Raw genomic sequence first — 26994 nt, 5'->3', positions numbered from 1 at the left:
TCAAAGGTGATGTTACAAAAGGGTCTGCACTGAAGGAAAGCAGAACAAGTCCCTAAGGGATGATTTCATTTTTGATTTTGAGTATTTAAAACGCGCACAAGACAGACTTAACCGTATAATGGAGTGATGGTAATTCCAGTGCATACAGCAGTAAGCTTGGGTTAGCCGTGCAGTCTGCATAAGTAAACAGAGGGCCTGGACAATGGGCTTTCTTCAAGCAGCCTTTGCCCACACGAAACATGTGTATGTTCATGTCCTGGTGGCGGAATGATAGGCGCCTCCTGGGGGCCCTGCATATTCCCCTGGCTCTGTGCTCCCTTTGTGGCTGTGGCCCTTGCATATGGACTTGCTTTGGGTGCAGGGGAAACTGCGGTTAGAATGGAGATTTGTCAGACCCTTGCCTGCAGTACAGCACCCCATTCAGAAAGGGCCACACAGTCCATGTAGGTTGCCATTATTTTTCCCATTTCTATCCTGCTGTCAGCTGTGGAAACGTAAATCCAAAAAGGCCAGTCACTTGCAATGTGTTCCCTGCACCCACATGAGGGGATAGGTTTACTTAATCCATGTTCATTCTATCTAGGGGTCGTGTGTGGCAGACACTTTTCGCTATATAAAGGGGGTCCGCTTGTAAGGCACTTGCACCCACACTCCTGTGTCCTCCTACTGCATGAATTGTGAAGTGTTTCGCTAAACAGAGAGCCGATAGCCAATCTCTTTCCTCAGCTGGCTCACTATTATGGAATAGCCTCCCCCTTCCTCAGTGTCTTGACCTGAATCTCCTCAAATTCCAGAAGCTCCTCAAGACTTTCCTTTTCACCTCCACCTTCCCTTCTTCCCTCCTCTGCTAATCCCACAGTTGCTGACATTGGTGACCAGGGCCCTTATATGTCTATCGGGGCCCTGGCCTCCCACACCAAATCGCCTTCGGCCTCCGCCCGCCCACGACACTTCACCTGGCACCCACTGGCCTATGCCACTGTAGGCCTGCACTTACATACTTATTGAAGGAGAACGCTCCCTAGCACTTGTGACTCTGGGCACTTACATCTGCTGCTGACCCACGGGCACAGGCTCTCCAGTACCTACACCCCACTCCCTCTTCCCCTTTACTCTCTCTGCACTAGCATGCTCTGAATTCTCACAAGGCCTAGTAGGTCCGTCTTTATCCTCCAGTGTATTACATTTTCAATCGCAAGGTCCCTCCCTGTTGCCCTGTGGGTGCTTTGAAAAACAATTTACTTGTTGTATAAGCGCCTAACAAATTCCCAATAAACAAATAAATAATGCATTCCATCTGTAAATCTGGGGGCCCCGCATGCTGATGCTGGTGGCTGCACAATGTGACCAGCACGTTGCTGTTTATAGCCTGTGGCCAATCCCCTTAAGCAACCAGGGCCATAAACCTCCCAGCAAAGCTAAGCCATGTGTTGCTGCTACCATCATGCCAAAATGGTCTGCAATACCATCGGGGTAGGATGTAGACAGATGCTTGTAAGCATGCCTTTGCCGTCTGCCAGGGAGGCAAGCATAACTCCTGGATGAGGGATTCACATTGCCATCGGCAGCATCATACCATGACCATATTAAAATGGAAAAGAAAATACTAGCATAGTGTTGTGTGTTGGCAGCAAACAGTAATCCCGGTGGATAAGCCCTTCTTATAGAGCTAAGTAACACAGTCAGCACAGGCCTGATGTTATCTGGAAACATGTACTAGGATACAAATGCCAACAGAGGGATATGTATTTTGCATTAAAATGATGTCTCTTTTTCAATAATCAACCAGATTCAAACCAAAGAGTCGCTGCAAACCACACGTCGATAATTTTGCCTGATAATTTTCATGACTATTGGCCAGAAAGACATGCATTAAATCCAACCCTTCGAAGCCAAAACAAGAAGCATTGATTAACTTAAGCAATGGAAAAAACATGATCATGATCATGAAGAGAGCATATTAAGGCAGAGTCATTGTGGTGATGAATTGGACTAAATATAAAGATGAAGTCTTGAGGCAACACTGATCCATACCAGCGAATGGATCTATATCTGGTTACTTCCTTGATCGAGGCCGTAAGTATCATGGTAGTTGCATTACATGACATAGGTGGGACGACATTGCTTTATTTCACTAAAGCATATCCCACAACTCCTGTATTATATCGTCTTCTTAAAATACATAAAGATCTGCAGAAATGTCAAAGCCAAACAATTTCCTTCACAGTGCAACAGCGTGCTTGGACCCATATCAGCTTACATTCACCAGTTCTTACAGTTAACATTGGAGAGAGGGAAACATTGCATCAAGGACACCATTGATTCCATCTTGAAACTTAAAGTATGAGATCATTGGAGCACAATATCTATAACATCAAGAGAAGAAAATGTGAGTCTGTACACAAACATGATGCATCAGGAAGGAGTAGTAGATTTACAAACAAATAAATAAATCTGGAGTTCATTATGTGCTTTAAAAAACCCTACTGGGCTTAGCACTTAAATACAATTATTCTTGCTACAATCACACTTTCTACAAATAACTCAGAGGTACAATGAAGGGTGCCATATTTGCCCCTCATTATGTAAACATATTCAAGCAGTGGCTTGCAAACTCATTCTCACTTCAAACAGAATGATGGCAAAATGGAGGTGTGTAGAGTATACAGATGATGTGTTTATAGTGCAGCAATCTGATTCAGAAACTCAGTAAGTATTCATGGCATGGTTAAACACACTAACAATTAGCTCCACACACTTGTCCATAAAAAGTCAATTTATTGGATACAGAAGTTGATATCAACATGAAGAAGTTTTACGAAAAGTGTGTGAGATAAATTGTTTGTTGCACATTGATTCCAAAAGACCAACACCTGATGCACCAACAGCATCAAACACTCCCATCCCACGCCCAGCTTGTATGTTAAGGGCCCTCTGATTGGAACAAGACGAATCAGAAAAAAATGAATGTCAGTTTTCTGTTTTTGGATGCATATCAGGCCACCTGTAAATATCCTTAACTGCAAATCATGAGACGCGCCATGCCTAGGCACAGCCACACTTGGCACATAAGTGCTCTGAAGGAACAATGGTGGGGTTAGGCAATATATCAGCAGCAGATGGAGGAAAACCTGTAAGTCTGCAAATACCATGTACTTGAGCAAAACGAAACAGCAGGGGCTAACTCAACTGTGCTAACTTACCAAAAACTGATCAATCCTAAAATGATTTATAGTCAAGTAATCTCAATTATTTATCCTTCTCTAGGTGTGCAGATTGGCAGCATTGGTTGCAGATATTGGCCCTCATTACAATACTGGCGCTAAACCATGGCACTATTAGGACCATGGTTGGAGCTGGTATCATAACTAGTCCGCCAATGTTCAATGGGGAATTACCACCCCATTCCAAGGTTTGTGGGGCGGTAATTCCCCATTGAACATTGGCCCTTCCCCATTCCCATTTTTGCCCCATAGGGCTCAATGAGACTGGGGAAGGCGCTAAGTATGTTACCGCAGATTGCGGTACCGTACTTAGCACCAAGGTCCCTTTGAGGGTCCCTACTTTAACGGCTGGTTCAGGTCGGTTCCCGCAAAGGGACCTTGTAGTAAGGCGCTAATGGGTTGACGGCGCCGCAGCCTTTTATGGCGCTGTTAACCCATTAGCGCCACAGTCGTAATGAGGCCCACTCACTTTAAGCCCCAATTTACCAATCTTCAGTTCATTACTCTCAATGAGTGAGCTTATATTGCAAGCTACTATTCCAATGGGTCAAATCCCAGCACAATAAGTCATCTGTTGGGCTTATTTCAGCCCCTCAGCCTCTCTCAGGCAACAGATTGTGGCATTTCATATGGCGCCACTGCTGCCAGCAATGGGAAGAGCAGTGCCATATTTATACAAACAGGCTCAGACTGTGCACCCCATAAAAGGGGTACTAAATTGGGGCTTCTATCATGCACCCCTCTTGAATAGTATGTGGCATATGATGCAACTGAAACATGGCAGCTTAAGCATCGAGCTAGGATACAGTGAGACAGAGGTAGTATTATGGGAGTGTTGCCATACGGTGGGGTAACGGTGCGGTACCACTTTGGACTTCCGGGATGTAATAGGATAGGCAGGGGAACGGTGAAGCTAATAATATGTTTTGTGCGAGAGCAAGCAGTTGGGATACTGGTCCTGTGTAGTCGTTTAGTGAGGGAGTATCCTGCTTCACTTTAAAGGCTTTATTTATGGGCAACCACCCCACTTGGCCAAGAATCTCATAAGGGGCAAAAAATAGAAATGCACATTGGCCCTCATTGCTAGTTTTTCAGTAGTTAATGTGGAAATGTGGAAATACCATCAAACTTGTTTTACTCTACAACCACTCAGTCTGGTAGATTTACCACCATATTACGAGTGGGGTAATGGTACAGTTAGTCCCCACGGCTGGAGTCCATAGGACTCCATGGGGGTTCTGAGGAAATTAACTTGGGTTTTAATTTCACTGGCGGTAATTCCTCCACTTTTTGCCACTGCAGTGGAGGAGATGGAGGGTTCTCCTCCCCTTGGATTCTAAACTTGTAATTTGGCAGTTTTGAAAGGTGGCTATAATGGAACTCCCACTTTTTACTGGACTGCCAAATTCTGATTGAGGTCCACAATATGGATCAACACGCCAGCCCCATCCTCCAACACTTCTGCAGCACCTCCTGGAATAATGATACCCCCACAATCGTGGCTCCACTTCTGTCCGTATCTTATATATGTCCAAACGCCTACCGAGTGCTCCCTCTGCTTGGGCCCCTCGTTCTACATTCTGTACATCTGTATTGTACAACCCTATGTTGCTTACCTTTTACACTCTAACCATCTTCATGCATATATGGATATGCACACATCCAGATAAGCATCGGACTGTTGGAGGTCAGTGGGGTTTTGAGTGGATGCGATGATTTGTAGATCGCAATGTATGCAGTGGAACGCTGTACGTAGGGAACAGAACCAATGCTTTGCCATAAGTGTGGAGCGTTAGCAGAGGAGCTAGAATGAGTAGGGGCGCAGAGGAGGGGAGCTGCTCAGCAGGGAAAGAGAAATGTTGAGTGAAATGGTCAGCTATTAGCGAGATGTCCATTGAAGAGTAGGGATTTTCAGATCACTCAGGAAGAAGGGTGCATGATGGGACTATTTTGGTGTTGTGAGGAATATAGCAGGTGTAATGATGGTACTCTGATGGTGAAGTGGGACTGTCTAGGTATTGTGAGGAATGCAGAAGGTGTAATGATGGTACTCTGATGGTGAAGTGGGTCTGTCTAGGTGTTGTGAGGAAGGCAGAAGGTGTAATGATGGTACTCTGATGGTGAAGTGGGTCTGTCTAGGTGTTGTGAGGAATGCAGAAGGTGTAATGATGGTACTCTGATGGTGAAGTGGGTCTGTCTAGGTGTTGTGAGGAATGCAGAAGGTGTAATGATGGTACTCTGATGGTGAAGTGGGTCTGTCTAGGTGTTGTGAGGAATGCAGAAGGTGTAATGATGGTACTCTGATCGTGAAGTGGGTCTGTCTAGGTGTTGTGAGGAATGCAGAAGGTGTAATGATGGTGTCCTCATATTTGATTGTCCTGTTCAGGTGTTGTGAGGAATGCAGACAGTGTAATGATGGCACTTGAGTAGTCAATCAATCAATTACATTATTTCTGCTACTTGCCATATAAGTGAACATATCAAAACATGCATAATAAACAATTCATAATTAAAATAAATAGAATCAGCTATATAGCAAATATTTTCAGTGTACCTTTAAGGAACTGCCTATTTCCTAAAACACTAGTATGCATATGCATATGTTTGTTGCCAAGCATCAATGCATAATCCAATCAATTTGATCAATTGCGCCTCATTATAAATGCATAAAAACAAATGTAGCAACATAAGCCCGACATGAACTCATTGTTTAAAAAAGGGTAGTGACCATGAGCATTTGAAAGTGATCAAAATCAAATTTAAATGTGTCTATGATTTAAAATACCATCTGCTCACATGTGCAGTAAAATATCCAATAATGTTACTGGGTAGTTTTTCAATCCTTCCGTTTTCCAAAAACCCGACATTTTTAGTGTAGAGTCGAAAGGTCAGAAAGCAAAGACGTCTACGCTACTCTCGATTTCTGGGTGGCAACATTCTCTTACTCCACGCTCTTTGCATGCTTTTGGCCATGGCATGCACTATTGCCTCTTATGTAGTGAGATTGGCTTTTGATCATTGGTTTGATGGGAAAGGAAGAGTGTAAGAGAATGGGTCAATGCAGATACATGCCTGTTGGTGTGATGGAATGACCTTACCATTTGATTATTATTGAAGGGGTTCTGTAACTATTAATAGCGCAATTCTCCAGTATTGTTCTTTTTCTGTGGAAAAGCAAATTTCCTTATAAAAGCTGATTTGGTAAAAACAGCAACATTTTCTTTCTAGCCCTACGGATTTTGCCTCTCAGTTAGAATTTCCAGGTCAGGATTTGAATTTGAAAGGAAGTAAGTTCACTTGGATCTGTGTAAGATAGTGGAAGAACCTGGAAGCATTATAAAAAAGGACTGATTAAAGTCAAAGCGGCGTAGCTACCAAGACAGCTGTGAATGTATCTCGCAGCCTTGTGGGAGCAAGCAAGGGTCTCTTTTAGGGCCTGATTCACAGAGCCTTTTCCAATAGGATTGCACCATTATAAATCACTTCTGCTAATCCGGCCCTTAATGTATTGGTAGCTCAGCTGACTTCCAGGCTGTGCAGTAGACCCCTGCACGATGAGTGTGTGCGCAGCAGCCTCGTTGCGCAAGTCATTCTCCCAGCCATTGCTCACATCTATGCCATAGTACAGGAGAATGACTTGTGTCGTGTGCCATTAATTTGACGTAATGTGTTGTGACTTGGACTTGCATGCTGGGAAAGTCACCAACATTAAAGTGTCAGGGTGGCTAGGAGAGGTGCGGATTCCGCTTGGTCCTACCAGTTTTGAAATGGTTTGCCATATCATATTCTCTGTCACTGAAAATGTATTTTTACATTTTGGGAGAAAGTCTGATCTAAACTCCAGATCATTTTTGGTTGTTCTTCTCCATTGTCTTTTTTGTCCCAATTGTGGTATCTCAACACAGCCACAGGCTATTAAACTTTATTATTGCGATTGCCATTCAATGCATCACTTAAAAGTGGAAAAATGCAAAAATAGTTTCCACACAAGCTTAGTGGAACTATGTTGAATGCATAGAATTGAACACGTTGTTGTTTTCCAGTTCTACGCCTAAACCAGAATGATAATAAATGGTTACCATTCATGTCTTTTCTGGGCGAATCAAATCCTGTTATTTTGCATATCCAATTTGGAAAAGATGCACGTGTGCCCAAACCTCCACACATTTGTCAGCAATGACGGCAATACATTTGAGATGCTGATAATATCCGACAGATATTTACAGTATTTGGATTTTAAGCAACATGTTCTCGAAAATGCTCTTCGGGGACATTAACAAACTGAAAAAGTAGGAAACAGAGGGTTTGGGATAAGTTCTCGCGGGATGTGATGAGGAGAGGCAAACACATTGGGCCTCATTACACGGATGGCGGAGAACCATGGCTATATTAGCGCCATGGTTCATGCTGGTAAAATACCGGCACCGCCTTGGTGGAAAGGGGAATTACTGCCCTATTCCAAGGTTGGAGGGGCGGTAATTCCCCCTTCCACCATTGCCCTTCCCCATTCCCATTTTTGCCCCATAGGGCTCTATGGGAATGGGGAAGGCGCTAATTACGGTACCGCAAATTGCGGTACCGTAATTAGCACCAAAGGCCCTTTGCGGGTTGGTTTTTATTACGTGCAAAAAGCAGGCGTTAAATTCCCCAACCCGCAAAGGGACCTCGTAGTAAGGCGGTAAGGATTTACCGGTACCGATATTTTACCGGTACCGGTAAGTCCTTACCGCAATCCGTGTAATGAGGCCCATAGTTTATGGTGGAGCCCACCTCTGGAACTTCGATCACAAATGGGTGGCAAAGGAAATGGGAAACTGAGCTTGGGAAACTGCAGGTCAGGAACTGGGAGGTCAGGTGTGCCACATTGATCTGTACATGTTGTCTCTTACTGGTTTATTTTCATTTGTTTTGTTCATCGTTCTAATCTGACTCCGGTGCTTGATTCCTTTTATATATGTCTTCTTGATGAATGTTTGTAATGTCTTGTTTTGTTATTCCCATTTGCTTACATTGTATTCACTGTTTATCTTTTGTTTCTTTATTCGTAATGTACACATTTATAAAACCATTTATGTTGTCATGTATGCTTATCACATATGTTATCTTATTATATATGTATGGTTTCACAAGCCTTTCGCAGGACTGCAAAGATGTTGGTGTGATTATATGTATAAGGGAGGCCCAAGATACTTACATAAAATGCACAAACATTGTCTAAAGAGATATGTGTGTGAGGAAGTCGGAGGGCACTTAATAGTTCCAATCGTTTGCTTTTTAAACAGGTGTACATTTTGAAAATAAAATGCAGTCAGTGCGATTCAGTGTACCTTGCTTGTTTTTGACACTAACATGAGATTGTTAGAATGTCCATTTTTATCATCATTTCTGCAATCTTGCTGCAGACTTTACATACTTGTCGTCACATGATTACTCTCCTTACCCTTGACCCTGGCTGCATGCATGCATTTATTAATGGCTGCTCGAAAAGATTGAGAAAGCGATTTATTATTGACAAATGTCCATACCGACAAAACATATATGTGGTTGGTATGGACCACATATAAAGTTAAGTAAAGTTAGGATACAAAGAGAGTAAAAAGAAGGGCGAAATGGGAAGGCAGGGCTGGAGACAACGGGGAGAGCCAGGGTGCTGGTCATTTCCAATGCGTCGGGTTGGGCGGCACTATTTTGCCCAAGATCTCTAGGCACCCCAACAGGTTGCCATCATCCCTCTTTTTGTCCATTCATGCACTTGCCTTTCCTTTGTTGGGTTTCGGCCAGATGGAGCTTAGCCTAGGGGCTGGAATGGGGATTAACAGGATGTGTAAGGCCCATGTCTTCCTCGGCCAAGCCCTTGCTGTCACCTCGGCTTCCTTGGGACTCTTCTTGTCTCCTTTCACTCTCACCCTGCCCTGATTTTCCTGTCCAGATAAAGGTTCAGCGTTATCGAAAGAGACGTATGGGGGCGTTTGGGATTTCTGGTTGGGTGGGTGTGGACATTTACTTAGTGTTTTTTTGTCTGGCTGCAAATGATGCAATATTTTGTTTGCCGAAACGTAAATAAAACTTCATTGCATTCATGGAAATTAGGAATCACGTACCATTTATACGGTTCATTCTCCCGGGTGTTTGGGTGTGGAGTAATCTAGACCCATGGTGGGCCTACAGGCCTTGGCATCCAGACACATACCCATGGGTTGCACAATTGGTTTTAAAAATAATTGCAATGGCCAGTGCTTGTCACAGGTGTGTCCCCTCACAACTCGATTATACGCTGGTTTGCATATATGACACTCAGCTGTTGCCATGATTGTGGTTAGGGTGGGTTTTTCGACCCTTCTGCCATACAAATATCACACCAAAAGAGGCCCCTGGGCAAAGCAGCTGCTCACGGGCTGCTGTGTTTAATATACTTGGCTTCTGCATGGTATTGTGGAAGACTTTAATAGTATTAGAACCTTCCAGAAATCTGTGTGCCTTTCTATGATTGAGTGATTATCGTATCAGAGACTATAAGGTACTAGGTAAAGGTTGAGTAGAAGAGTGGACATACCTCAATAACAGGAGGGATGATTCAACTCCTTGTTGGATGCTTAGTGGTTATCAATGTGCCTGATGTGGACAGGACGTGAGTTCCGGGTACTCATTAAGGCCTAGTACCAAGAGCGATGAACCTATGGTTCTACTACGTGGTGTTTTGTTGTGATGAATTAGTCTTCGATGGTTGATAGGACATTTCAAGTCGATGGGCAGTGTGTTTGCTTGGTAACAGGGAGCAGGATAGCAAAATGATGTATAGGTCAGGCCGAGTCCCTTGAATGAAACCCTCCCCTCAACTTAAACATTTACCAGACTTTGGATGCAAGAGGGTGCTCTGAGTACAGTTGTGCTGTGCGTAATATTGGACTGAAAATCAATGAACCAAATGTAGTGGTTGTCATTGGACTAGGTGTATGATCTGCAACACCTGGTGAAGTCTCACATGCAGATTCGAACCACAACAAAACATTGATACAACTCCCAGAGAGTAACACCGGGACTCGTTCTGTTAGCAGGGTTCTTTACTCAAATGTGAAATGCAAAGCTTCAGTAACTCTGCTGCCTTCAAATCTCTGAGACAGCTTCAGTTTACCACGCATACTTAAGTTGAATTTGGTGTTGGAAGGCCTTGTCGCAGCTTTGAACTTGTCTTGTACTTTTTGCAGCACCCTTACCCAACAGAAGATGAGAAACGGCAGATAGCTGGGCAGACGAACCTCACCCTACTACAGGTCAACAACTGGTGAGTCCTGCTGTGTGTGTGTGTGTGTTTGTGTGTGTGTGTGTGTGTGTGTGTGTGTGCGCGCATGCGTGTGTTTGTGTGGATGTGTGTGGATGTGTGTGTGTGTGTGTGTGTGTGTGTGTGCGCGTGCGTGTGTTTGTGTGGATGTGTGTGGATGTGTGTGTGTTGGTTTGTGAGTGCGTGCGTGCGTGTGCGTGCGTGTGTGTGTTTGTGTGGATGTGTGTGTGTGTGTGTGGATGTGTGTGTGTGAGTTTGTGTGTGTTTACGTTGGTTTGGGCGTGCATGTGTGTGCGTGTGTGTGTGTGTGTGTGGATGTGTGTGTGTGCGTGTGTGTGTAAATGTGTGTGTGTGTGTTGGTTTGTGCGTGCATGTGTGTGCGTGTGTGTGTGTGTGTGTGTGTGGATGTGTGTGTGTGTGTGTGTGGATGTGTGTGTGTGGATGTGTGTGGGGGGGTGGTCAGCATTTGAGTAAGGAGGTTGTTTTTACTAGTCCTCTGCAGATTATCCATATGCAAATTGGCTTCACTTCTTGACTCCCTCTATATTTTGCTATTTCTAGTGCTAGGTCTGTCTGTTTCTCTGTAAATGGTGTAACCGTTCATGTGAGATTGCTTTAGATTACAATGTAACATAACTAAATATATTCTCAAAGCTTTAATACTGTTTGCATATTGTTGACCCTTTTTGTCCTTTTTGTCCCTGTCGTTTACCCACTACTTAACAAGGGAGCATGCAAATGCATTCATTAATGTGCCTTATATAACCTGTGTCTTTTCTGTATAACCTATATGTTGCAGACATGGGTCTCAGTATTGAAGCTACCCATAACTTCCCTCCTTGCATTGGTACAATCCCAGTACCTTGGCTTGGTTATGCCAACGATACGGTCATTATGGACCGTACACCAGTTGGGCTACAAAGATCTCTAGATGCCCAGGCCGTGTATGCTCAGGCTAATGGTCTGCCCGTCAGTTGTTCTAAAACCAAAATTGTGATATTTGGTAAAAAGAAGAATTTGAAGACTAGCTTTAAGCAGCACTACGGTGAGGATGTATTGGAAGTAATGGATAGATACGTATACTTAGGGGTTCCTCTCTACAGTATCCCAGCGGCATGAAAGTATGGTGAATATATTACTCTCAAAACATAGAAGAAATGGCTTACGATCAGGAGGTTTATACGCAACAATGGAGGTAATAATAGGGAATGATGGAAATGTATTGCAGAAGCATCATATCTATGATCCTGTATGGTACTCCCATACTCCCGAAGTTTATGATCAAATGGATGGGCAGCGTGTAGTCTCAGCTGTTACGTTCCAGAGAAGGGGTCCCTTCTTCTGTGCCGGTAGAGGCCATTTGATGTGAACTTGGGGTTCAATCCATTAGCTCGCTATGGCGACATCAGCGATGTAAACTGTGTCTCGAGATTTGTACTATACCTATCGAGACAGAGAATGTTTTAGTTATTTGGTTCGACTGTATAAGGCGAAAACTTACAACACATTTCTTGAACAACTTAAATTTTCTGTGTTTACACATCTAGCCAACCTTGATATTGACATCCTTGAGCTCCTGGAACTCACCATTTTTTTCCTTTTTCTAAAAAGGAAAAATATTAATGCAGATACAGTGGCTAATATTGAAGCCTTAAGTAAAAAATCTATGGGACTCATTATAAGCATGTTGGTCCGGGAACTACAGCACTGGTAAGCGGTTCCCGAGGGCGTTCAACCTACCAGTGCCTTTAGACCATACCAATGGTACATAAGGCGCTATATAAATGCAAAATAACATAACATAACATACTACAAGCTGTACTCACGGGCGCCTGTCAGCCCGCCAGGTATGTCCTGGCGGGAAGAGTGGCACCCGCGAGCGTAGCATGTCAGATGCACCAGCACCGTCAACAACGGTGCCGGTGCATCCGACGTCCCCATTCCCATTTACCGGGTCCGGCAATGTCAGAATTACCCGGTAATTCCTCATTGACGGGTGCCGGAAAAAATTAAACTCCGGTGGCAACTACCGCCAGGGTTATAATGAGGCCCTATGTATCAGACATATTCTAGGGAGTCATTTTGTTAAGGTCAGCTTTGTACCTACTTGACAAAATTACTCTTTGTTGGCTACAATTAATTTGTCCATAACATCAGGGCACTATCTGGAAACTAATTTTGGAGCATTTCATTCAGCGCTGAGTCATTCGCTCTAACATTCGCGGATTTTCATTAATGGAATACGGTGATGCAACAAATAGCAATTTTAAACCTACTTAATTTATCCACTGTTTTACTTCTATTTTTTGGTATAACTGCATTTTGTTTTTTGCTAATGTTTTATGTATATGTTTTTTTTTAAATATGTCTTATTACTGTTTAAGCGATACAACTAAAGACTAACAAATTGGCTAAAGGTATGTATTTTAACCAAATGCCAATAAAAAAATTAAAAAAAAAAAAAAAAAAATTTTGCTTTATTTTGGCCTCTTGCTTTGTTCTCGGTTATTTAGATCACTTTGAAACCTTTGTAACTGCTTTCTCTTCTAGAAGCCACTGGTTTGCGCTGCAACTACATGATTGAAAACACCTTTGACAACTTTCATCAACACTAGCCTTACTCGTGAAACACAAGTCAATGAGCAATCATTGCTGGCACTTTCTCCCCTAGAGATCACAAATATTTCAACACCAGGCAATTACCAGCAAATCACAGACAGCACCACTTTCTGTCATCAAAAGCGACCTTACGCCTAAAATACAGGTCATTGACAAATCACTGTTAACACGTTCTCCCCTAGGGCTCGCAAAGATGTCAGTGCTAGTCAGTCACCAGCCAGTCACATACACCATACCACTTTCTGTCATCGAAACAAAACGCGTGCCTAAAATACATGTCAATAATAAAACACTGTTAACACTTTCTCCCCTAGAGCTCACAGAGAGGGGAACACCGGTCAATCGCAGAACCCCACTATGTTCTCTCCAGAATGAAACCTTCACCTAAAATACAGATCAATGAAAAATCACGGGGCTTCATTCTAGGTCGGCCGGTCCAGAAAAAAAGGGCCTGTTTTCATGGATACCGGCACTTTACCGAATGGGCCGACCACGGGTTTGCTGGTGGGGCACCTGGGTTGCCTCCAGCTAGGAGCTGAAGGTTACCCTGGTGCCCTACAGGCAAAAAAGCCCTCATTGCTGGCACTGGCATTGCCGGTGCCGGTAATGATGGCAAATCCCCTGATCGAGTCCTATGGGACTCCATAAATGGGGCTTTACACCATCACTCCGGCACTCAGAATACGACAGATACCGGCAAAGTTAGAATGAGGCTGACTGTTTGCACTTTCTCCCCTAAAGCACACAAAGAGGTCAACACCAGTCAATCACAGAAACCACACCATTTTTTTCTCCTGAGAACCAAACTTTCACCTAAAATACAGGTCAATGACAAATCACTGTTCACAATTTCTCCCCTAAAGCTTGCAAATACGCCAACACCAATCACGAGTCAATCACAGACTCTGCTTATCATTAAAACTTAACTTACATGTAACATACAGGTCAATGGCAAATCACTGTTCACACTTTTTCCCCTAGAGCTCACAGAGACATCAACCCCAGTCACTCACAGACACCCCTACACACCCAGAAATCCAGCACATCCACAGTGCTGTTAAATGGCACTGCTGGGGCTCCATTTGTATTAAACATGGACTGGAGACTTGCCCAAAAACTAAGAACTATCTCTCACATTTTTTTTTAGGATATCTTGAGGAATATCTTAAAAGTATGGGACCACTTATGTCAACCTGTTGGGATCTCTGCAATTTGAGTGTCTATTTGTTCTGATAAATATCAGGTTTCCTACCGCAGCTGGCCTTATTTTTCATGCCCTTCACTTATGCCATTCTAGAGGCCCTCGTAAAAGGCAATAACAGGACTTTTATATATATATATATATATATATATATATATATATATATATATATATATATATATATATCAGAAGAATCTGAAATAACAAATTAATAAAAGGTTGGGCCCTCTTATTACATCAGCGATTCATGATCCAACCAGATGCAGAGAATCCTTTGTGGGAGGAAGAGGGGGGACATTTTGAGAGACACCTTTTGCCTGATGAAATGTATATGTTTTTGGCCGCATTCGCTCACCATAGATGCCGCCCCGGTATTTCCCCCTTCTAGTGATGTCTTGTGAATGTATGATGTACCTACTTGATTAACCCATTACTTTGCATCTTCCGTTTGAATTGGTGTTGCCATAGCTGCACTTCATGAATACAGATGCTTTTACAGGTGGACTTTACTATAAGTAAATATGTAATAAGGGGTCTTTAAGAGCACACTATGCTCAAGTTCCCTTAGTTCTGTGACAAAGTTCCATTTCTAGGCACATATAGGGTATAATGTGTATATGTGGTTTTATCCAGAAAATTTAATTTTCAGTTTTTTTTGTTCGACCTATTTTTTGGTGGACGCATTTTTTGTTTCTTGTAATGGGATAGTTCCCACATACCCCACTTTTCTACCTATTTACACCAACCTACTACAGCCCCCCCCACACACACAAATACCTAAACCGCCCTATTGTTAAGTTGAAGCTTGTGTACAGAGACGTTTCCCAAAGCTCTATTGCTAATACCTTTTGACTCGCTGGGAAGATTTGGATGAAATGTTCAAAAAACAAATTGGTCCGCATTACAAGTTTAATGCCATCAGAATGCAGACCACCTCCTGCCACGTAGGCAAAGACCCTGCACTGCGAAACCACATCCCTGATGGCAAGTGCTGCAACTACAGCCCGATGGCTACAATTCCAATGCCATTGCAAGCCCACAAAATGGCGGCCCACATGAATCCGCTCTACCAGGGAATGACGAGGCAAAGAAGTAGCGCACAATCTTTTATTAATATTATGGGATTTATTCAGCGCGGACCTAGCTTCGAGAAGCCACAGGGTGCTTTTCAGAGCTATGCAGCAGTGCAGATGACTGGCAATGCCCCCTTGCTTAGGCAATATTGCTTAAGTATTGCAACATTTTCATGAGAAGTCACGTGGATATTTGTATTACTTTTTAATATTATCAGCTCTCTGCACATTATCGACTCTCTGCTGAGTCGTGCACTGGGGACACATCATGCACTGTCGCCAGCGCATGACTTGTGGTCATGTCTCTGGCACAGAGATGCCACCCTACACCATCCCCTTGCAGACTGGGCATCCCTGAACTGCCCGCCGAGAATGGCCAGCGGCTAAACCATGTGGTCACTGTGCCTGATGCACAACATGACCCTACCTGGCAACTTTTCATCATAATGTGATGCCAGTCTGCCCAGCGTTTTTACACTCGACTTTGTCAAAATGTCCCTTGGAGTTTGAATGCAAAATGTTTACTTTAACTTCCCTTACATCGTTGCTGCTGCACCTCATCCCTCTGGCAGCACTTCACAAAACTTTACAAAAATATTCAAAGTTATCTATGCTTGTTTTTTGGGAAAGTTTCATGTTTTTCCATCTGTGGGGATAACGTTAAATGATATGATATGATATGATAAGGCATTTATAACGCTAACGCGCCTATGCACAAGTGTTTCAAGGCGCGACGAGGCAAGGGAGGGGGAACAGAGGGAAGACAGGCAACGATCCTGTTATGAAAAGATTTCATAATTGTAGGGAATTTTCCTTCCATGTGGCAACCCCTAAACTTTTTGCTGTTGTTTTCACCTTGTTCTTGACTTTGCCAGAGAAGTGCAGCCTTCTGCCGCACTCCTCTGGGCTTTCGCTCCTTTCTTACGGGGAAACTGACATGCCCTTAAGACAGTCAGTACCGGGGAACGCTGTTTCCCGTAGTTTCCTTTATCATGTTGCGGCTTTAGTGCAACATGACACAAGAGGGCACTGTAAGATAAGTTACAGCTCTCTTGGGTCTCTAGCCTTCTACAGGCCCTAGATACTCTTTTAGGATGGTATTTGATCGGTGCAAGTGATTCAGGGACTGGAATGGTGGCAGCGATCGTTTTGTTTATTTAGAGCTCCTTTTGGCGTTCTGAGCACGTTTTTCGCACTGAACCCAAAATGGTGGCCTGGCTCCCAAAATGGCCAGACCACGAGGCTCCTTTGTCCTGTCCACTGACCGTCTTGCTCCCTTCACCTTCCCCAGGTCGAGCGACCCGGGGCCTTCCTTATTTGGGCATGTACTTTCCCGCGAAACGTGGTTGCTTTCGTGGGCTTCTACATGTCGTTTGTGTGCCTCCAGGGTGTGGGCTGGGATGTCCGGTCCCAATACACATCCTGGGTGCCAGAGAGTCTGGGGTGGTGTGAATGCCTGGGACCACCGTGGTCCGTGATTGGTCCACGTATGGTGTGTGTGTTGATGAGCGGATCTCCCATTGGCTCCCCTCCGTTTTGGCGCGAAGGGAACCGTGGATAAGAGGGAGCTGGAAACACCACTACCAGGTCGATCTCCTGAGTTCTCACGAACGAAGGAATACAGGAGCCAAGTATCCTGCAACCAAGAGGCTGGACCGAGGAATCGCTGGTGACCCGCTGAAGGAATCCTCCTTTGCACTGCTGTCGTCCTGTGAAACCCTTTCCTCCTTGGATCGAACCAGAAGGCCTGTACTGGTGCTTCGACCTTTGGAATAGCAGGAACAGCTATTCCCGGCGACTTCATCATCTCCTGCCAAGTAAGCCTTCGGAAGTGTCTCTGGGCCATCCAGTTGACTGACCAGCTTACAAGGGAGTCCTGCTCTGTAACTGCCGCCAGGTTGTGTTGTATTTCGAGTCCTTGTCACTCTCCCACGCTTCGTACACTTGGCGTTCCCAAGTCTGAAGGGAGGAGTGTACATTTGGCTTGAATACACACGGCCGCTCCGTTGTCCTGCTGTGGCAACAAACTGTGCTGGTTTCGTCGATTGGGACGTCTTTTTGCTCTACACGACTACGAGGCGTTCCCTGCTCTTCTGAACCTGCCAGCTGCTGAAACTAACGTGGAGAAGCCTGGGTCTGCTTGCTTCGGGGACCGGTGAGTAGTTTAGCTACGATCTGGTCGCCCTCCTGCAGTATCCCATTGCTTTTCCCTGCTGTGTAAAAACAGCACCCTTTTGGCCGTACTCGCGCTCTGCTTCTGCCCGCTGTGGAGGCTGCGCTTGAGTTGCGGAACCTGTTCTCCTTCTGCTGTGCACTAACCCGAACTGCCTGACTTCCTCCGAAGAGCTTCCCCTTTTGCCGTTGGCACCGGCGTGGCAGGTACTTTGAGCACAAGGCTTCACTCTTCGCAGGGCTCGGACTTCCATCTAGTTAGGTGCCTCTGAAGGCGAACTGAGTCTAAAGCGTTATCGCACTGCCTGTTTTCCTTTCCTTTCAGGTGGACTACATATTTCGTGCTTTAAACGCTTGCGACTGTGTATTTGTATATATATTGTGTTGATATGGTATGTGTTGGTTTAATATTGTGATATTGTGATTTTCTCGCTACGGTCATTGTTTTAAAGGCCTTAAAATAAATGTGTATCTATTTTTGATATAACAACTGTTTGGAGTAGTTTGTAAGCGCTCTTGCTTTGTGTGCTCATTGCGGGCTTTCAGTCACCCTCACCCCTCTTGAGACCTAGTCTTGACCGCTGCGATCGCTACCTTGATTGGTCTGGCTCGTCCAGAGGTTACCCTGTTCCAAGTAATTAGGTTGGCCTTCTGAACTTCTGCGCCACCAGGACAGAGTTCAGAAATCCGTCTTAACAAATTGGTGGCAGCGGTGGGATACGACTGAAGGTATCCAGTGTTGCGCTCGAACTAAGGCATTTCAGGTTATTCCAAACAGTACACGTAGTGAATTGTTGTAATATAACTTTAAAAAGGCCATAGTCCTATCAAACAGTATGGAAACAAATACCTTGTTAACTTTAAATGCTTCCAAATCAGAAACGCTGAAAAAGATGTGTGCGGAGAGAGGTGTTTCCTCTCAAGGCACAAAATTGGAAATGATCCAGAGAATCGTGGCGGGGCAAGAAGCGCAGCTTGACGCTATAACTTCCGAGGACAGTGCAGAAGGTGGTGGGGCTGCTCTCACTGGTAGAACCGACGGTTCTGCCGCTGCACTGATCCATCGCGACCACGAGGACAGGGAGGATGTAATGTCTAATGTTTCCTCTGCCAGTGTTGATGGGGAGGCTATGCTTGAATTCAAGAAGCAAGAGCTGCGGTTTAGGCAGCAGGAGCTTGAATTCAGCATAGCCAAGCTAAAAATCGAACAGGCAGAAAAACAGAAAGACAGGGATCACCAGTTGGAACTGGCCAAGCTTCAGGTTGCAAATGGATCCAAGGGTCCTAGACATGGGTCTGGGGCTTCCTCTCATCCACGGTTTTCGAAAGATCTGCTCAGTGTGTATGAAGAAAGGAATGACATTATGGACTGGCTGAATGCGTTTGAGTATGCATGCGAGGTTCAAAAAGTTGACAATGCTGATAAGATTGCGTGGTTGCTCAGTAGACTGCCCCATTCTGGCTGTAGTGCCATTATGGAAATGTCGAAGGCTGAGCGAGCTGATTTCGCAATGTTAAAGCAAACTCTCATTTTAAAGTTTGGGAAGACTCCGGCCCAATATTTAAAGCGTTTTCGAGAGTATAAGAAAAAGGAAGGTGGTACTTGGGTATCTTATGTCGCTGAATCCTTGAAAAACTTAACTGGCTGGTTCGAAGGTTATAAGGTTTCTAACTTCGAAGGCATGATAAATCTTGTCATGCTGGAACACATTTTTGCTTCTTCTTCCCCGGAGCTTAAGCAGCATTTGGCCGATTCGAAGGAGATAGATCCTAAGAAGCTGGCCATTGCAGCAGACTTATGGGTGTCACATCGAGTGTCCCATAAGGACAAAACTCATCCTGGTAAGCAGGAGGAAGGGAAAAAGTCCAAAGATATGGAGGGTGGGGAATCTGCTAAATCTTCTTCCCATAAGGGCCACAAAAAGAAAAACAAGGGTAAGACACAAGAGAACTCACAGGGTAGTGGAGGTCAGCCTCCGAAACAGAACTCTGGTTACAATAAGCCTCCCTACATAAACAGACCCACTGGGGCTTGTTTTTCTTGTGGAGCAACTGACCATGTGAAGGGGGATCCCCGGTGTAAGGTTAGACCTTTGGGGGTCCACTCTGCTAATCTGGCCTTCTCCTCCTACGAGGAAGAAGAGATTACAGGAGCATCCTTCTCCTCAGACTCATTTCCCAGCGGAATAGAGGCTGAGGTAGTTTTAGTGTCCCTGCGTTCCTGGGAGCCTAAAGTCGCAAAGGCTTATGCTAGGATTCCGGATAATACCAAGCACTACTTTAAAGACAGTGTGCTGATCAATGGAGTGGATACTCCAGCTCTTGGGGATAGTGGGTGCAGTCGCACTGTAGTGGATTCTACCTTGGTAGACTCAGAGGAAGTTGCCAGAGCTACTCTGATGCCCACTAAGTTGGCTGACGGCCCCCTCCGTATGTTTCCCGTGATCCCTGTAAATCTTACTTTAAATGGTACAGCAGTCAGGATTCCAGTGAGCATTCAGAGAAACGTCCCGGGAAAGGTCTTGTTGGGTAATGATCTCAGAGCTTTAAGGCTCGTAGGAGACACTGCCGAAAGACCCTACACACGGTCTCAAGCACGGGCAGCATTGGCCAAGTCCCCGCCAAAGGGGAAACCCAAGGCGAAAGGAGTCTACAAGTCAAAACGAGGGAAAAAGAATATTCCCCCGAGCTCGCCTACCACTGCGGTGGAGGAAGTTGGTCAATCGCCCGGGCCTGACGAGGAGGTGGCGATGCCTGAAGTATTCGACCCCAACGATCATCCTGAACTAAAAGACTTGTTAGTTGAAGGAGGTCCTGATAGGGACAAATTTAGTAAAGGCCAACGTGAGTGCCTATCTCTGGAAGGCCTAAGGAGACAGGCCTGCTCCCAGCTTGAGGGTGAACCTCCTGGGAAGCATAGGATTTATTGGGAAGGTGGACTCCTGTATAGTGAGCCCACAGAGTCTACAGAAGGAGACCATAGGAGGTTGGTGGTTCCCCTTGCTGTTAGGCCCTTCCTCCTGCAGTTGGCGCATGAAGTTCCCCTTGCTGGTCACCTTGGTATGAAGAGGACCAAGCAAAGGTTATCCATGCACTTCTACTGGCCCAAGATGGGGGTGCAAGTAGAAAGTCACTGCAGGAGTTGTGCCTCCTGCCAGTTGTCTGGTAAGGTTGGCGCGACAATCCAAGCTCCGTTGGTACCGCTCCCAGTTGTGGGGGTACCATTTGAAAGGGTAGGGATCGACATCGTTGGTCCCCTTGACCCGCAAACATCCTCGGGCAATAGGTTTATCCTGGTGCTGGTCGACCATGCAACCAGGTATCCTGAGGCCATCCCATTGAAGACTGCAACTGCCAAGTCAGTTGCAAAAGCTTTACTCGGCATATTTACTAGGGTTGGCTTCCCTAAAGAAGTTGTGTCAGATCGTGGCAGCAACTTTATGTCGAAGTATATGCAGGCTATGTGGAAAGAATGTGGGGTCACCTACAAGTTCTCTTCTGCATACCACCCCCAGACCAATGGTCTGGTGGAACGTTTCAACAGAACGTTAAAGAGCATGATTGGGGCTCTGGAGGAGCCCCAGAGAAGAAAATGGGATCTTCTTTTACCATGCCTACTGTTTGCCTACCGAGAGGTACCACAGGAGGGTGTTGGCTTCAGCCCCTTCGAACTTCTATTCGGTCATCCCGTACGGGGACCCTTAGCCATCGTCAAAGAGGGGTGGGAGATGCCCACTCCCCCTGTTACTACCAATGTAGTTGATTATGTGCTAGGGCTCAGAAAACGGATGGTACTTCTGATGGGCTTGGCTAGTGATAAATTGAAGGCAGGGCAAGCGCTGGTGAAACATTGGTACGACCAGAAAGCTTCCCTCATCAACTTTACACCTGGTCAGCAAGTCCTGATCATGAATCCAATAAGGCCTCGCGCTTTACAGGACAAATGGTCAGGCCCTTACACAGTGGTGGAGCCCCTGGGTGAGGTGAACTATTTAGTGGACCTTGGAAGGCCTGGATAGGCTCCAAAAGTGTTTCACGTGAATAGGCTGAAGGCTTTCGTCCCAAGAGTCGAAATCGCAGCACTGCTACTGGCTTCAGATGTTGAGGAAGAGGAGTCAGAACCTCTCCCCGACCTGTTCCAAAGCGGTCCTTCAGATAGCTCCGTTGAGGGTGTCCGAGTGGCCCCTCACCTGACTTCTGATCAGCAGGCTGAGGTGAAAAGTTTGCTTAGGCAGTTTTCCCCCCTGTTTTCACAGTCCCCTGGTTTGACACCTTGGTGCAAACATAACATTGACACAGGAGACAGTGTACCTACCAAAAGTAGGGGATACAGGATGTCAGATAAAGTACGGTCTTATATTAAGACCGAGGTGAACAAGATGTTAGACCTTGGGGTGATTGAACCCTCTAGTAGTCCTTGGTCCAGTCCTGTGGTTTTGGTTCCAAAAGCAGGCACTTCTGAATTGAGGTTCTGCGTGGATTACAGGGCTCTGAATGCTGTCACCAAGACAGATGCACACCCCTTGCCTCGAACAGATGAGCTGGTGGATACGTTGGGTGCCTCCAAGTACCTCAGCACGTTTGACCTCACTGCTGGCTATTGGCAAATAGCTTTAGCAGAACATGCCAAGGAGAAGACAGCATTTTCTACTCCAGACGGCTTTTACCAATTCCGGGTAATGCCGTTCGGGTTGAAGAATGCACCTGCCACTTTCCAGAGGCTTGTGAATCATGTGTTGAATGGGTTGGACGAATTCTGTCTTGCATATCTAGACGATATAGCAGTTTTCAGTGCCACCTGGGAAGACCATGTGAAACACCTCAGGATTGTGCTCCAGGCTCTTCAGAAAGCCCACTTGACCATAAAGGCTAGTAAATGCCAGATTGGACAAGGCTCAGTGGTTTACCTTGGACATGAAGTAGGTGGAGGGAGGATACAGCCTCTACCCAGTAAAGTACAAGCAGTACAAGACTGGCCTACCCCCACTACGCAAACCCAAGTGAGTACGAGGCGTTCCCTGCTCTTCTGAACCTGCCAGCTGCTGAAACTAACGTGGAGAAGCCTGGGTCTGCTTGCTTCGGGGACCGGTGAGTAGTTTAGCTAGGATCTGGTCGCCCTCCTGCAGTATCCCATTGCTTTTCCCTGCTGTGTAAAAACAGCACCCTTTTGGCCGTACTCGCGCTCTGCTTCTGCCCGCTGTGGAGGCTGCGCTTGAGTTGCGGAACCTGTTCTCCTTCTGCTGTGCACTAACCCGAACTGCCTGACTTCCTCCGAAGAGCTTCCCCTTTTGCCCGTTGGCACCGGCGTGGCAGGTACTTTGAGCACAAGGCTTCACTCTTCGCAGGGCTCGGACTTCCATCTAGTTAGGTGCCTCTGAAGGCGAACTGAGTCTAAAGCGTTATCGCACTGCCTGTTTTCCTTTCCTTTCAGGTGGACTACATATTTCGTGCTTTAAACGCTTGCGACTGTGTATTTGTATATATATTGTGTTGATATGGTATGTGTTGGTTTAATATTGTGATATTGTGATTTTCTCGCTACGGTCATTGTTTTAAAGGCCTTAAAATAAATGTGTATCTATTTTTGATATAACAACTGTTTGGAGTAGTTTGTAAGCGCTCTTGCTTTGTGTGCTCATTGCGGGCTTTCAGTCACCCTCACCCCTCTTGAGACCTAGTCTTGACCGCCGCGATCGCTACCTTGATTGGTCTGGCTCGTCCAGAGGTTACCCTGTTCCAAGTAATTAGGTTGGCCTTCTGAACTTCTGCGCCACCAGGACAGAGTTCAGAAATCCGTCTTAACAGATCCTACTAGGCCAGGAGTCACTCTGATCGTGCAAGTGCATGGGAAGGGGAAGTGGGGAAGAGCGAGGGGGAAGGGTGAGGGGACAGTGCAGTACATGGGAGAATAGAATGAACAATAAGTGAAAGTACGGCCAGCAGGTGGCAAGTGCAGGGGTAAGTGCACACAACAGGTGTCAAGTGCTGGTAGTGGGACTGTAGGGATATAGAAACAGCCCCCAAGTGCAGGCACTGCCAGAAAGGCAGTGCAGGTGTGCAACTGGTGGGGAGGGGTCCTGGGCCCGAGATCAGAGGGTGTCCAGGTAACCAGTGCAGTTTCAGTTTCAGCCAGGAAGTCAGCAGGGAAGAGGCGGAGAAAAAGCAGAAGCAAAGAGAAAGGTTTTGAGGTGCTTCCGGAACCAGAGATGATTCTCCTCAGTTTTCAGGGAGGAAGGGAGGCTGTTCCAGAGGGAGGCCCCTGCCGAAGAAGGAGATCTACCACCAAATGGGAAATGTGTTTGGGATCCCCCTCTATATATTTATCCCCATATGCCCCCATCCGCTTTACAAGACTTTTGGAAAGTTCTTGCATTTCCATCCAGGTGGGTGAAAGTTATTAACCTTCCAAAGTTGCCTTTTCATTTGGTCCAAAGTAACTAACTTGTTTCAGATCATGCATATGTTCCTATAGATCGCCTCTGGCTCCTAAAAATGGCCATGTGCGCCCTTCTGGGAGATTCCATTGACTATCATAGAGTCAGGACGGGCACCAGGGAACTGTTATATTCTCCTTTTAAATGTATATCCCCTTTCAAACTTTCTGTCACACAGGATCCAAGTATCCAAAAAGGCAGCAACATGTTCAGTTCTGCACAGCCAATCACATTCTTGAATTCATATTTGATGTGGGTCTGTGGACTATATGTGGAATCATCGAATGAAATAGACAGAAATGTTTTTGGGCCATTTTTTGTTCTTTAGTCTTGGATGTTGGATGGCTTTTCACAAAACCAAGCAACACATGTAAATGGGACCAGCCGCATCCACAAGCTTGGTACAAACCCACCCCACTGTTTTGCTAGAAGGACAAGCAGACATTCCCTATAGGAATTCCAACAGGAAATCCAGCTTTTGCAAACCTTTTATAAATTGTGTTTGTATGTGATCTGCAATTTCATCAAATGATTCCATATTATCAGCATCTGAAAAATGTAATCATTCTTGGAGAGTCCAACTTCACCATCACCACAGACTCGATAGTGCTGCCTCTGTAATTTAGCTTTAGTTGCTTCAGCCTGCTAGCCAATTGCTGGGGGCCATTACCGACTGGGCCAGCCCCATTTCCCCCAAGACATTGAGGGTGCTAATGCTTAAAAAAAAACTAAGGGTTTTGTTTCTTTAAAAGATGTTTGCGTCTGATCAGCCTTTTATGGAAGGAAGGGGGTGCACACAAAATATGTCTGCTATCGAAACAAGAGAGGTACACTCAAAATCGAGCCCCTTTTCTCTTTCCATGGCAACTAGAGAGCAAGGAGGATAGTGATGCAACACAAGATCAGGTATGTTATTTCAATTGGGGTGTGCATGGCAGGTGGGGGGAAAATGGCAGAAAGGGAGCAGAAATGGGTGACCGGGATGGGTGAGAGGCGGCATGAAGGGGGAGAGTGGAGGAGAGCATCAGAGGGAGTTTTGGGCACTTTGGGGATCAGCCTTCAGCACACAGGGAATGCAAGCCCTTATGGCCAGATTCAGCTAATAACATTTGACTTGCCGGATGCACTTGGTTGAAATATTCGGAACAAAATGTTTATCATGGCCCCCCTCAAACTGGAAATGTTGGGAAAGAGTTGTAAAAAAAACGTAACGCTTATTAGCAAAACAAAAAAATGCTGTTTTCTGCCTACTCCTGCTCATTTTGCCATAGAAAGAAAGTGCAATTTGTAAAGCAATTTGTAGCGCAAAAACTACTGGACATATTTGGTCCAAATAAGAAAAAACCTGGGCAGAAAGAATTGACTTAATTTCCTTTACTGGTTTATGTAGATCCGTCCAGTACTTTTTAAAATATTCGACGGCAAAGGGGGTGTCTCCTGCTCCCAAAAACTTTTATATATCTCCCATGGTGCTTTGCAGAAGCTGATGCTTTTTAGAAATGAAAAAAAAGTCATCTAGATTTTTCATTAATGGGAGTGATTTCCACTGTAATTCTGCAGTAAATGTGCTGCAAATTCACTCTAATCTTGCAGAAATTTCACACGCAAACAAATAACTTTTGACTCGCTGGACAGATATAGATGACATTTTCCAAAATGAAAGTTTGTCCGGAGTCACCCAAAACTGGAAATTCTGGGAGACATTTGTGAAAAGATCAAAAAGTTATTAAGAAAAGAAAATTGTTTCTCTTCACTCTGGTCCCATTCATTTTCCCATAGAGATCCCATCATTTGAACACGGGAGCATAAAAGCCGCTGGACAGATTTGTACCAAATAAACAGCAGAGTACAAAGCATTGCAGATTTGTTTTAATAGTTTAGGGTCAATCTGTCTATTCGATTTTAAACTATTTGACGGAGAAGGGGGTGCTCCCTGCTCCCAAAAAATCACTACAAGCAGCTTTGCAACAGAGGCTTTTTAGAAATAAAAAACAGCATTTTTTTTATTTATTGCTGGGTGCAAGATATTCCCATAGGGAATATGAAGGGAACCTGAATGGCATGGCCACTGGTCATGGCCCAAGGCCATGGTTAGTGGGCCCGGAAGAAACTATAGTATAACAAAACCCTTGAAATTCAGTTAAAAAACTTAGTATGTTTTGTTTCTAAATAACTTTTTCAACTTTTAACACATTTTTCCCCATAATTTCTAGTTTGGATGGGACCCGTGGTAATCCTTTTTTGTGATAATTTCATCCAAATCAGTCCAGTGAGCGGAAAGTTACTAGCGATTGAATTTTGGGAAAAGTTTATGCACACAGGGTTCACTTTAACTATAGGCCAGCGACCACCACCCTATAATATATACATACACACACACTGTGCCATTTTTGGTGCATAACTCTCAAGAATTTTGCATTATAGTACAAAGCTTAGTTTGGGTTAGAACAGCAACAATAATATTTGTTTTTTTTTTAAAGCTAGAAAACAATTATTGAATGCAGGAGGTTGAAAACATTTTTATCTTATTTGATAGAATATAGTAAAAAATAAATTATACTGCATTTGTTTTCCAAATGCGTAAGACCCCTCCTGTTCACTGTCCCTTACCTGAGGAGAAATAATAATTTGCATATCAGCCTAGCCCCACCCACAAAGACTGCTCAGCTCTGTAATGCCAGGCCCTTCTCTTCTGAACAAGAGCTCCAACAGCAGCCACTGAAAAGGGTTTCTATTTTCTTGAACTTCTTCAGTGAGGTGCGCCTGAGGTGCTGCATCTCGGCATGGAGAGCAGGTGGTCCACGCCTGCATTACCTTCACTAAATCTAGCTGAAGCCCCAGGCAGCTCCACATGATGGAACTCTTGCAGTAAGCAAGAAGAAGGCGAAATAGCGCCGTCCCGCTGAAGAAGGCAGCCAAAACTTGACTGTGAACTCTCAGGGCAGGCACTATCCAACAGGACATGCATCTGGCCTCGTTATTATCTCTGCTG

The 26994-nt window shown here is 45.0% G+C and overlaps 1 protein-coding gene across 2 annotated transcripts in view; it reads left to right on the top strand.

Moving 5' to 3' along the window:
• PKNOX2 (PBX/knotted 1 homeobox 2) overlaps positions 1-26994 on the top strand; it is a 1892972-nt gene that overhangs the window by 1815307 nt on the left and 50671 nt on the right. For both annotated transcript variants that reach the window (XM_069614552.1, XM_069614551.1), the window contains one exon: positions 10430-10506. In XM_069614552.1, the coding sequence (XP_069470653.1) occupies positions 10430-10506 (77 nt within the window). The remainder of the gene's footprint in view (positions 1-10429; positions 10507-26994) is intronic.

The sequence above is a fragment of the Ambystoma mexicanum genome, chromosome 9 (assembly GCF_040938575.1).
Source record: "Ambystoma mexicanum isolate Mex_15411 chromosome 9, UKY_AmexF1_1, whole genome shotgun sequence".
NCBI classification, from domain to species: Eukaryota; Metazoa; Chordata; class Amphibia; order Caudata; family Ambystomatidae; genus Ambystoma; species Ambystoma mexicanum.
This window is presented reverse-complemented; position numbering and strand designations above follow the sequence as displayed.